This window comes from Cyclospora cayetanensis, unplaced genomic scaffold, assembly GCF_002999335.1.
Source record: "Cyclospora cayetanensis isolate NF1_C8 unplaced genomic scaffold, CcayRef3 CcayRef3_contig_31, whole genome shotgun sequence".
NCBI classification, from domain to species: Eukaryota; Apicomplexa; class Conoidasida; order Eucoccidiorida; family Eimeriidae; genus Cyclospora; species Cyclospora cayetanensis.
Genome location: NW_020312270.1, coordinates 13,580 through 26,292, shown reverse-complemented (window position 1 = coordinate 26,292; position 12,713 = coordinate 13,580). Strand labels below are relative to the sequence as shown.

Here is a 12,713-nt window from a genome sequence, read left to right as displayed (position 1 = left end):
AGGCTCTGGAAATGTCAAAGAACTTTGTCCCGCCAGAAAACATAAAGAATCCTGAGGAACGACAAGAAGCATACCGCCAAGCCATGGCAATGGATTTGGCGTGCTTAGAGAGCGCAGCTCTGCAACTAGAAGCGCGGATTGTGGAAGGCACAGAGGCAAAAGTTGGTCAATATGTGGAAGAGGCCATTCAGCGCCATGAATTAAAGATGCAGGTGCGGCGCCAGCAGGCGAAAGCAGCAGAACTCTGGGAGAAGAAGGTGAAAGAAGGGGCTCTAGGTGTAGACCGTGAGCTCCAGGCGGGGCTTCTGCGGCTCCTTGGTGCGGTGCGTAGCAGAGCAGCCGCGAGTGAGTATCTCTCACAAGTGAGGAAGGACACTTTACAGGAAATAGGGGAGCCTGTGGACGATCATGAGGAAGACCACGCATACCAGGGGGTTGGGAAACTCGTCGAAGCGGGGCAGCATGTGGCGAATTTACCCGTGATTCAGGGACAGGTTGGGTATTGGCTGGATATGCTTTTTGTGAGTATTTGAGCGTTGTGAAGCTCGCTGCTCGATCTTCGTGTTCGAGCTTATCTGCATACTACAGCATATGAGGAAGCGCACGTAATTTTGGGGCTCTAACCGATAACATCACTGTTCTGTTGGCCAAAAGATGCGTCTATCTCGCATCGAGACTCATTGCTGGTCGGGAATACTGTTTTTGACGGGGTAGACAATGTCCCAAAGAGGAAACCGACGGGCTACCACCCTCCACTGGTTAGATCTTCCTATAACAAGTAAATTTTAGTGTGCTTTTTTTCGGCATTTCATGCTGCCTGGTCTGAAAAGGAGAGCCATCTGCATGCTTGAGTGCAAGAGCACTGCAGTACTTCAGCTGCGGTGACCCAGCGCTTTACTATTCCACTGCATATCCATGCCCTACCTCTGATGGCTTTCCATGCATGTTAAGGGTGGATAAATTTTATGTTGAGTGGGGCTTGCCAAAGAGGATTCGAATTGTTCGGTCCCACCAAGCTGGTGCAATCCACTTGTTGGCGGCAACGGCACGTTGGTTTCCACCGGAAAGATCCTTTTAATATAGCCATAAACAAGATTGATGTCATTGTTGAACGCTTACGCGAATCAAACACGTGGTTTTCCTTTACTCAACTTTTTCTCCATGTTTGAAACCCAAATTTTAGTCTTTCGTACACGGTCTTAGTGAGGATACACTCAACTCCTGATACAGTGATAAAGTAAAAACTTAAGAGGGTACCGAGTGTTTGCTCTGAAAACAACTTCCCTTTCCGCATACCCGCGCCCCCAAGGGTTCCGACAGGAGGGAGAGGGAGGAATAGGGCGCGCAGCTGTAATCTCTTAGCACTCCGAGCAGTCACTAAATTTCACGCATGTGTAAGGCACACGCATACAAACCTTGCGTCTTGTGTATCAAGCTGGCCGTACTCTACAATCGATTATATGTGCAAATGGTCAAGCCAGGTAGTTAAATTCTCACTAATTCCTAGGTATTTTTTTAACTAGTGCAGTGGAAAATGTTTAATTGTAGCTTTCCCCGCCTGCATATTTCTTATGCACTGCTCCAGCCGCGTGCTCGTACACTTCGCCTTTATTTATCGGAATCTCAAGTAATCTGAGACTGTAATTCCTTAGCCCAGTCTCTGAATGTGAGGATCTTAATAAAAAGCTGGGTAGTGCAGCACATTGCATCTTGCGCAAGGGAGTTCCGCGTTCTCAGTCCTCGTTTGTGCTTAGCGAGGCACCTCTACAGCTGAAGAGCACTGCTCTTCGCACATTTTCGATTCGCATCGTGCAGGATGTGGGCGGTTTCCCTTCTTGCATCGCTGTATCTGCTACACCTAGCCAATGACATGCTTAGATACTTCCCCTACGCTGCTCCAGTTCCCCAGTTCTCTCTGCTTATCCAGCATCAAAGCGGTTGCACCAACCTCTGGAAGTTTATTGTCATTTTCCAACACGAATAGAACGGAACGAGCCATAATTTCTCTTAACGTCCTTTGTGATGCGAAGGTAGTTCTCCTGCCGTCCACAACGGTCCCTTGCGATGATGGCGGGGAATCCGCACGACGCCTAGTTCAATCAAAAGACATAATTATTGCTCTCTAATGGGGAAGAGTTTTACCTATGGTCTTAAGTGGGGACTCCTAAATCCAGGCTCGATACAAAACTCACAAAAACTTATTTAATGTTTCCAGAGGATCGCCTTCCCTCCGTGCCCTCGCCTCCGATATGAGGGTAAAAGGGCAGCTAGGCTGCGCGTAGCGGCACCCTCAAGAGCTCCGAGTATTTGCAGCCGGATACACAAAGCATCAAGCGCACATGCACACAAGTGATAATTTCCCTACCAACGTAGCGCCATCCTGTGCAGTAAACAAGATATATGAACAGCCAAATCATATGGTTAATGCTTCACTGGTTCTTTATTATATGTAGTGTAGTAGTAAGTGCAAAACTGTAGCACTGCCAGCTACACGCTGCATCCAGAATACGTCGTCACTAAAGGCATTCGTGTATTGCATCATTCCAATAAGAGAATGTCTGTTAGCTTCACGTTGACGTCATGTGCAACCCTCATCTTTGCATAAAGCTGTGCGCATTCCCTCACCCGAGCGGCCTCTAGGGTACGCATTTACTGCTAAAGTGGCAAGTCAGCGAAATATTCCATATTACCGTCTGATGATATAACCAGGAAATAACAGTACGTTTTGAAGACCAAGAAATCGAAAGACCACCCAGCATCTCCTGTTACTGCAGCCTCTACGCATTCCTGACAAAACTATAATCTTTATGTGGGGCGAAGGTTTGTGGGATCTTTTGTTTCCATCGGAGTAGCTAAGAGTACCGCGCCTCCCCACAGCGGCACCATCTACCGACCATGCGGCAAAGCAAGAGTAGAAAGGCTACCTTTAGCTCTACCCAGCGATTTTACGCTCAAATTAAATATTGTTATAGCTGTGCTAGCATGCAGCTACCTGGTTGCGCATCCCTGCTGACGCCTGCCTCAGGGAGTTCGGGGCTGCACGGGGCCCCCTTGAGGATGCATGTACATGGCTTTACCTGACAGGCCCTGTAGTTATTCCTTGCCTTCCTGATCCATAAAGGCAAGCAAGTGCTAGTAGGGCATTGAAGAAGCTACAAAAGGCAGAGGGAGGCAGGCAGTAGATGGCTACGGTGCGCAAACCCCGCAGTCCTCGGCCAAAAGGAAGGTTTTTGATATATCTGTGCTTGTTTCAAATTGTATTTCGGATGCGCGTTTCGCCCTAAAACTGCTGTGTTCTTGACTTTTTCTTGCTTGGTTCTCATAGCAGCCATTTGATCGGTGGCGAAAAAGAAACTTGAAGGCTCACTTGTCGCCTCCCGTGGCTGCGTATTGCATTGCGAATCCCACTTCCGTGGGCCTTCTGTGTGCATCTGAGGTATCTTCTTGGGCAAAATCGGCGCTTCTCAAGTCGAGGGCTACTGCGTGTGTTGTTTCTTCCCATTTCGATCTTCGCCAGGGGCTGCAGGCACGGAGCTTCCGATTTCGCTTTCCATCCCTCAATGGCCAAGGGAAAGCGGGGCAGCGGCCGTACGGCTGCTCAGCCTTCGAGACCCTCTGGCACCTCGACTAAGGCCGAAAGGCGTGCGGCGTCGTCAGTCTTGGAGTCATCGGCGATACCGGATGGGGAGCTATCCGACGGATCCGCTGATTTCCTGCCTCTTACTGGGGGCCGCGATGACGAAGAATCTAGTGAATATGAGGCGCTTCTGATGCGACAGATGGGACTGGAGGGCGCAGAAGACGCTGCGGATGAAGAAGACAGTGGAGATGGCACAGGGGAGGGGACAGAAGATAACGAATCAGATGAAGGGCAAGGGGCCGAAGCAGGTTCAGGTACATAACTCATTCCTCTTTCGCCTCTGCATTGTGGTGATGAATGGTTTGCGCCTTCTATAACCCCCAATCTGAGCAGTCAAGCCGCGACGCTGGTAGAGACCAGTACTACTGCAGATGCATGGATTCGGCGATGCTTGTGCACGTTGCATGCGTGCACACACACGCTTCGCGTATCGGTTGAACACACATGAGCAGTTTCAGGTGTAGCCGCTTTCTGATGCAGATGATGGTGAATCTACGGATGACGGGGAGGCGCGCACTGCATGGGGCCGCCGGGCGAAGGACTTCTACGGAGGTAGTAGCAGTGACGAGAGCAGTGAAGACGAGGAAGAGCTACAGTTGCAAGTGGCGGAGGCTGTCAGGGTGAACGAGGTGGAAGATGTCGAGGGCATGCAGGAGGAGCACTTTGGTGCAGATCCGCGGGCACTCGAGGGGCTGCGGAAGCTGCTGGACATGCAAGGAAAGTCACTGGCCTCAGACAAGGCATCAGAAAAAGCGGGCGATGAAAAGACGGAGCAGGAGTTTCTGTGGCAGGCTCGACTAGATGCGGTAAGGCTTGCGCTTGCTGCAGCAGACACCCCGAGCAGAATGCGCCCATGGAAGCCTTTTGCTGTATTAGGGAGGCGCACGTGGCACCAGTGGGTGGAGGCCTTTATGCGGGGCCAGCAGTCGTGCAACTTGCATTTGGACGATTAACCCCTGTAGCAAAAAAGGTTTGGAGCAAAACTGCCTCCTTATAGGCAGCAGCAGCGTTTGAAACTGCACTGCTGCGCGGCAGATCCAGTCTGTCATTCTGGCGAATTTGGCGGTAATAGGACGTGCTGCAGAAAAGCACGGCCACGCGCGAGATTTGCATGCTAGGGAGCATGCCTCGATACACGCTTCAGATACAGCGCATAAATTCACGTGGTGGATGTTGCGTAGCTTTTGCCTGCGTGTCATCGGGTGTCTTCTGTGGGCTGCACAGGAAGTCGGAGCCATCCTCGACGGTTTCTCAATGTACGCGGACCAGCAGCACCAAAAGGCACAGGCAGCGGTAGTGGGGCTTAGCAAGGAGGAGCTGGAGAAAGTTGTTGCGTCTGCACACCCCGAACTGCAGGGGCTGTTGCGAGAGCTGCGGGAGGCGTTGAAGGAAGTCAACGAAAAAGTGATGCCTCTTGTGGCGCTTGCGCGGAGCAGGAAATTTTTAACCAGAGAAGTGTGCAGGGCCGATGTTCGGGCTTTGGGGAAACACCCATCTTCATGTGTTGTGTAGTTTATGGTTGCCTTCGTGCCGGGAACTGTAGTGCAGAAAGAGTCCCACTGCGGAGGCAGTGTGTGGTGCTGCACGTGTATTTGTGCATGAAGTGTCTGTTTTTAGTTCAAGACGTGTTTTTGCATGCGCTTGGGTAAACCGGCGTGGACGCAGGGCGTTTCTCTGTTCGACACGAAGAACCAGCTGCTGCTCTCATATCTGAGCTACCTGAGCTATTACGTGGTTTTAAAGGCGCATGGCGTCTCTATCGCCAGCCACCCGGTGGTTGAGAGGCTTATTGAGTCGCGATTGCTGCTACAAAAGATCCGCCCCGTGGAGGCGGCGCTCAAGCCCCAACTGGAGCAGCTTCTTCTGATGGGCCGAGAAGAAGGTAGGCATAGACACACTGTTTGCTGTTGTGTGCTTTCTTTTTTCAGCTCTATGGGGTAGTGGCGTGTGTTAGCTCTGTAGGTGTAGCCACAGCTTGCTCCGAAGTGCCGCGTGGTCCTATGGTGTGCTCCTCGCTGGGTTTGCTCATGAACGCCAGTGGATATCGTCGGTGTCTAGCCGTGGCTGGCACAATGTCATTGTTGACCTTCTGGATGTTCCGTGTGCTTCAACTCCGTTCGTCGTTGACTCACTTTCTGGTGTTTCTCGCAGGGTCCAAGGCTTCTGCGGCAGCTCCTCGTGCCAGACCCGAAGCTTTCGCTGCTGTTGGCGAGTCTGACGAAGACGCGGAAGAGCCTGATTTCCAGAAGGAGGGGACGGAGGACGGGGAATCTGGCAGCGACGGCGAAGCTCATACGGACGTGCAAACCTATAAAGCACCCAAAATGCTGGCAATGGAGTACACTCAGGATAAGGCAAGTCCAACGCTTGTTTGATGCTCCATGCTGGTACAGGGCGTTAAGAAGAACATATTTATATGTATATATATTCATATACATGTATCATGGGGCCCCTAGGTGTTGCTTGGAGCAGCATTCTTTATTCTCTCCTTGCGTTTCGGTTGTAGAGTGTCGTCGGCCGTGAAGCTATGTGCGTCCCTTCTATTCAGGTCTCCGCAAAGGATAAGGCTGCACGAGAATTGCAGAGGGCTGCTGCTCGGCTGCAGAAGAGCGAGCTGGTTCGCGCTGTTCGGGCAGTGGCTGGCGATGCACCAGAGGAAATTGGAATCGAGCGGTGGCTAGCCGCCAAGGCGCACGGCCAGGCTGTGCGGGAGGCTGGTCTTCTTGGGGCGAGCAAATTCGACGATGATGATCAGGAGCTGGAAATGATGAGGCGTTCTCTCTCCAAGAAAGAGCGAAAGGGTCAGGACATGGCTTTGAGGCCGAGACGCGTCCTCTTTGCATTACTTTTGGCCGTTCACCGTTTGATTGTCTGTTTTTCGTGTGAAATCGTTCTCTACACTTCTCGGTATAGACCAGAAGGGCCACTGGCGCAGGGGTTAAGGTATTCGCAATGAGTCCTTGTATGCTCTATGCTGAGCAGAAGCGTTTTACGTTTTATACGGCCGAGGGTCGGCAACAGGTACGACGTCTCATTGCATGCCTGCCGTCTCTGCTGTTCCTGACTTTCTCACTCAGCACAAGCGGCTCAACGCGCCCTGTTTGAACGCCGTGCTGCTGCTGCTGTTGGCTCGACTTTGGAGGATTTGGCAATTTTCGCCGATGAGTCGATTGCGCTAGAAGATGATGGGCTTGAATCTGTTGCTGGTCCGATACAACGGACGAAAGCACGGGGGGCTCTTGGCCATTACCTCAATGCAGCCAAGCAGGCAGCAGACGAGGCAGCGAAGACTAGGAAAGCCAACGCGGAGAAGTTGGTACTTTCAAGGCAACAGAATGTTCAGCATCTTAGTCGGCGTGTAAACGACACAGGCAGGTGCGTAATGCCACTCCTGTTGTAGCAGTGGCCGCCTCAACACTCTGGCGGCCCTAGCGCCAAGTTCAGTAGATCGAGTGCAGCAGTATCCGTTTTGTAGCATTGGCCAGCGCACAGCTGGGATGATTTAGGGAGTTGAGTAAATTTTCATGTTTCCAGCCCTCAATATACATCTACACATAATCAATCGCTTCATCCTTTACCGTCCTTTTTGCTTCTCCGTAGACACAGGGCTCCTTTGCCCAGTAACGATGTTGAACCGGACGAGGAGTTCGAGGCCCTCGCGGGCGAAGCCAGAAGAAAGAAGGAACTGAAGAAGAAACGAATGCAGGAAAAGGCCATGCAATTCCTCCCACAGATCGAGGAGGAAGTGTCGGGTCAGAGAGGTGAGCAGGGAGGTTTGCGGGATCACAGGTAGTTCGTATTATCCCTTCTTTTATGCAGATATGTATGGGTACAGGGTTCAGACCGATACGCAAATATATACATATTGTGCTAGTAAGACAGCAGAATCAGGAACACGGGCGAACATGATCAGACCAGCTGCATTGATATTCCTACTTATATTAACCACAAGAACCCCTTCACATTTTCGCCATTAGCGCTGCTTTTATATAGATTTTAAGCGCCAAAGTGCACGTATGCAAGTGCCTCATTGATTGGCATTACTGTAGGCATCACTCGCGAGATCGAGAAGAACAAAGGTCTTATCAGAAAGCGAAAGAAGTTTGAGGGGAATGCCAGGGTACACAACAGAATGAAGTATCAGCAGAAGTCGAAGAAACTGAAGGTAAGAAGCTTTTGGGTATCTGAATGTAGAGGCAGGGTGTCTGAAGGGAGCTTGAGAACAAAAGTATCCGGACCTTCGTGTCAACTATTTAATGTGCTTCTTTCTCAGTCGATTCGCCCGGAAATGCGCGCTGTGGAGGACCGCAACTACGAAGGCGAAACGTCGGGTATTCGAACAAATTTGAAGAAGTCGAGGACTCTTCGCTAACTCCCTTACCCTGAATCGTTCGCATAGAGGGGTTCTGAATGGGGCATGAACCACGGGTGCTTGTCGATCAGCGTCAGTTTTAACTCGCACCCGGGAATTTATTTTGTGCATTTTTGCACATTGCCTCTTACGGCGATATCGCCAGTTCGTGATTCCCCAAGGTGTTGCCGAAGACTGGCCAGGTAGTAAATTCTTTACAAGCGCTGACAATAGCATAAGTTGGGGGACGGGGAGAGGCCATATTCAGTGTACCAGGGAGCATGTGAAACTAGGGCTAGAAAAAGCTGTTGGCTTGGGTTTGAAGAGAATAATTCAAAGTTCACCTTCCCTCCGCCGGAGGTCGTCCGAGAGAGGAAAGGGTGAGACATTAGGCACTAGCGTGAAATCTCTGCCTGTTTCCTTCTTCGGCAGCAGCTTCTTACTGCTTACACGAATAGGCCCTTGCCCCTGCGCCGGAGCCGATGAGAAAAACGATGACCTGAAGGCTTTGATGCAGCCAGCGTTTCCGGCTTTGGTCGCGTTGGACAATATTAGGCAGAATCTGTTTATGCCGTCGGGTCATAAGGTTTTACAGATATATCGACACTGTAATCATGCTTCTCTGGAGTGATTTCAAGCGTCGTCCCTTTTTTGGCCACGAGATCGCCCTTCCTGGGGGTTCTCTCCTCATCTTCAAGTTTGGCAAAGCCATCCCAGCCGAGGTGCACAGTGGCATCCAAAGTGTATTTTGCAGAATCCGGTGCGGTTGGCACCTTGGCGCAAAGGAAGGCGGGCACGGGTTTACCGGGCTCGTAGATAGTGCTAATGTCTCCAGCAAATAGAGAAATGACCTCAGGCTCTCCCGTTTCGGGGTTGATTTCTTGCAGAGTCACCGCTAGGTAGGTAGGCTTGGGTAGGGGCTTTGGGGAGGTCATTTTCACAAAGGCCTTCACTGCAATGCCAGTAACCTCGTCAGACATCGGCCCAAAGTTGCAGTCAGCCACAGAGGGTTCGCCGGCTGGGCCCTGCTCAACCTTCGCCAGAGTGAGGTCAGCCTCATAAGAGTCGCTGCCAGTGGTAACCACTGTCTCCCCAATGTATTCCACCTTGTTGCCCTCAGCTGGGTCGACGATATGGGCCTTGAGGGAAGCCTTCTTCGATTCCAGTCCTTGCAGATCAGCGCAGAAGTTGTACGTAATGTCACTGTTAATGGAGTAGTTATCCAGGGAAACCTTGTGACTGTACACGGGGGCCTTGGTTGACGAGGAAGAGGCTTCCTCAACATCGATGGTCAGCACAGCTTCCTTTGAAAGCTGCATGGGTTTCTGGTTATCCTCAAAGGTCGCGTGCCCCTCAAAGTGCACTGCTCCATTTTCGCACTTAGGGGTGTCAGGGTCCGCATGAACAGCCAGGGCGACCGCAAGAGCCACAGTGATAAGGTGTTTGGGTGCCATCTTGCGATCGTGCGTAAACCTGCAACACCATACATCTTGAGTGACACCATGAAACACCAACTGCGGCAGACAAGGGACACTAAGAAAAGGCCTACTGAATCATTTAAAAGCGCATAAAGAGCTCATAGGTGTAGGCGAACAAACTCGACTAGGCTGTGGAAAGTGATACTATGAACTATGCCAATGCTCATGAGGTCAACAGTGCCAACCAGCGCTATAATCGGCCAGACTGAAACAACCCAAAACAAGGCCAGTAGCCCGTAGCTGTGTAATTCACCTGTTGTTTCATATATATGTTTCTCTTCTAGACATATATTTCTATAAAACTGAGGAACCTGGTTCTCCTACATGGGCTGTGATGTTGGAGGGTGACCGGAGGTGACGGGGGGTGGCGCCTATCGGTCAGGCGCCGGTAACCTTACATGCGCGCCCAAGACTCCAGTATGCCGAAAGGGATTAAAATACTTAAGTTCAAACTAATAGATAGTAAAAAATTGCCTTTGACAGATTTAATAGTGGCGCTTTCGCACAAAAGGGCATATCTACTTGCCGGTGACCTGTTTCCACTTTGACAAAACCCAAATTCTAAAGGCCGAGCAATGCCAGCCTGATTCCACATTGAAAGGGGCATTGCAGTGCCATAACTCTAATTCTAATTGCTTCCCATACCATTATATTTGGGTTTGCAGAGGCCTGTCATTGAAAAGCCCAGCGGGGTTCTCTGCGGCCCGCGTTGAACATAAGCCTACAGTAGTATGTTGTCAACCACGACAAATAAATCCCCACATGTTTAGCGTTAGTCCATATAAACATAGTGTCGAAGTTTTCGATTTCTATGAGGGCGGTTCAGGTATATGGGAAGAATGCAAGCCTGCATATTCAGCGAGTACAACGCGCGCAACGCGGCGTGGTAAAATTGCCATTTCTAACCGAGCATCTTCGTTCACATTTAGTGATTTGGTTTATCGAATTTCAATACATTTGTTTTTCTTCACCTTCTGGCCCTTTGTAGTGCGGTGCCTCTCGGAGCTGGACCATCGCTTCTGTACTACTGTAGGTCAGCCTACCTCCACACAAACTTTTGTACACGTTTTCTCCAGCAGTTGTAAAGGCTCACGAAAGTCTTAACGAAGTTTTGAGTTTCTTATCTGGCGTCATCACCCCGCTGCCCCTCGCTGTCCAAATGAACTCATACCAGTAGCTACGCAGATCAGAGAGAAACCACTGAATGATCAGAGGTACAGCAAGTGCTGTTCAATTCATTTTATTGATATCAAACTGCAGCTGAATCTGCTTGACGCTTAAGTTCGCTGTCCTATGAACAGGGCTGCGACAGATGCAGAAACTGAGCCAAAGGAGCGATTCTCCGTTGGCTCAGAAAAGCTATTACAAAATCATAAAGGGAATTCAAGGTGACAAGCTTGAGAAAATCAATGAATGTCTGTTCTGCTCCATTCCCAAGACTTGATTTCACACGAAGGGGTCTTGGAATAAATTATGATGCCACATCTTAGCTGCGTCTCGCATCATATTAAGAACTCTAGTGGGTTGAGTGCGGGAAACGGAAAGCCCTTTTAAAATTACTCGGTAGCCTCTATGACTTCGCGTCATTGGCAGCTACGCACTTCCCTACAAAGACGTAAGTTTGAGAGTTACAGCTGCTACCACACCACAGCATGGCTTCACGGAGCTGCTCTGCGCTCATCCACGAGCTGTGGAAGAATTGGGATGTCAGGTGTCACCACAGCCGTTTTCTGGATTTGGTCAAGCTATTTAAAAAAATTATTTCGATTAAGCAGCAGTCTAGGAGCGAAAGCTCCATGGCAATGGAAGTTGACGGTGGCGCAATGCCTGTTGGGGCGGCAGAGGTGGGCTTGCAAACTGATATGAAATATGTGGCTTCATAGGTGGTTAAGAGGCACGACTTGTCACCAGATGAAACAGCTTTACAAACGCTTTAATAAGGTTCAGCAGAGCAGAACAGTACGATGGCCGTAAGGATGCGTGCAAACTTGAAACTTCAATCAGCTGTTTGGAGATGTACCTCGCTTTGCACTCCGCAGATTAAGACAAGTAAGCGCTTCCAGGGTCATGTATATGGGGGCCACGGACATTGATGTTCTTTTTTCGTACAGAGGGAGTCATCTGCCCACAGACTTTTTCACAGTGTAATCCTTTCACATGTCCCAAGTTATCGCTTTATGCAAAGCTTAGCTCATTTGCAAGATTTGGAAGAGTTGAGAAGACTTAGACAGGAACATCTATCAGTAGGTGAGTACATCGCGAAATGTTGAACTTTGATGAGCAATAGACACGGCGTGACTTAAAAATACTTCATCAGCGGCTATTCTTGGTTCAAAGTGAAGTGTCAGTTCAGATGGTCGCAGGATGGGCAGCGACTCAGCAATTAAACCATTGGCCGTTTAGGCTTTCGCATGATGGACTAATTGAGGCTTCACGAGCAAATGAAAGCAGCTCCCGCTTCCTTAACTGGAAAGCAGGAGCCACATGCGGACTTAGAAGTGACGGATGTGAGGGGGTGCGCCAACCTGGTCTAGCTTATAGTCTACGTTGAACCAAAACTAAGTGAGCAAACCAGCACTCCTAGGCAGATTCAGACAGCCTCCAACAGCGCACCTGCTACGATTGTAGGAAGACGGCTCTTGTAATCTGGAGCTGCAAGCACATCCAAAACTTCGAAGCAATTAAACAACGGGAGACACCACACCGGAAACAGGCTGCTTGGCGAACAGAGAAGGCGTGTCACGGGAGCCGAAAGTTGTCCACGCAGGCTGCAGAGCTGTGAATGGGGCTGCAAGGGGTAGAGCCGCAGTTGGAGACCCACCACGGGATCTTTCAGCGCTTACGCAACCTCACATTGATCAATCCTATTACCTTTGGTTAGGAGCTGATGTGAAGGGGGACCTTTATCCAAGGAGACAAAGAAGTGCAGTCTGCTTGCTCACCCGCTAGCGCAGTCCCTGCCCTGAGACTCAATTCAGCTGACAGGAGGCAGAATGCAATGAATTACAAAGCTATGCCGATTAATTGGCATCTCGAACTGAAATCTTGTCCTTTTAAAATGATTCGTAACCTATGCGCTGGGCCCCTGCACCATAATACAGTCTGAGAAAGAGAGTGGGTGTCCGACGCTGCAAATGCTACCACAGCTTCGCATTGCGAAGGTAACGTGCCAGGAAGTGCTAGGAAGATTCATCTTGTGATTTCCTCAACAACTTTCATTTACTCAATGGACAGCGGGGTAGAG

The 12,713-nt window shown here is 50.1% G+C and overlaps 2 protein-coding genes across 2 annotated transcripts; one reads left to right on the top strand and one right to left on the bottom strand.

Annotated features, from left to right (window-relative positions):
* The first annotated feature begins 3,560 nt into the window (after window positions 1–3,560).
* LOC34622339 (uncharacterized protein C3B8.09) lies at window positions 3,561–8,012 on the top strand. Its single transcript, XM_026333837.1, has 10 exons — window positions 3,561–3,894; window positions 4,121–4,446; window positions 4,865–5,095; window positions 5,306–5,522; window positions 5,792–5,994; window positions 6,189–6,441; window positions 6,718–7,015; window positions 7,241–7,401; window positions 7,690–7,805; window positions 7,914–8,012. The coding sequence occupies exons 1-10, from the start codon at window positions 3,561–3,563 to the stop codon at window positions 8,010–8,012; spliced, it is 2,238 nt and encodes a 745-aa protein (XP_026189622.1).
* Window positions 8,013–8,557: 545 nt separating this feature from the next.
* On the bottom strand, window positions 8,558–9,445 carry LOC34622340. The gene has a single exon (XM_022735507.2). It carries the CDS (start codon window positions 9,443–9,445, stop codon window positions 8,558–8,560), a length of 888 nt encoding a protein of 295 aa, XP_022591844.1.
* Window positions 9,446–12,713: the final 3,268 nt, after the last annotated feature.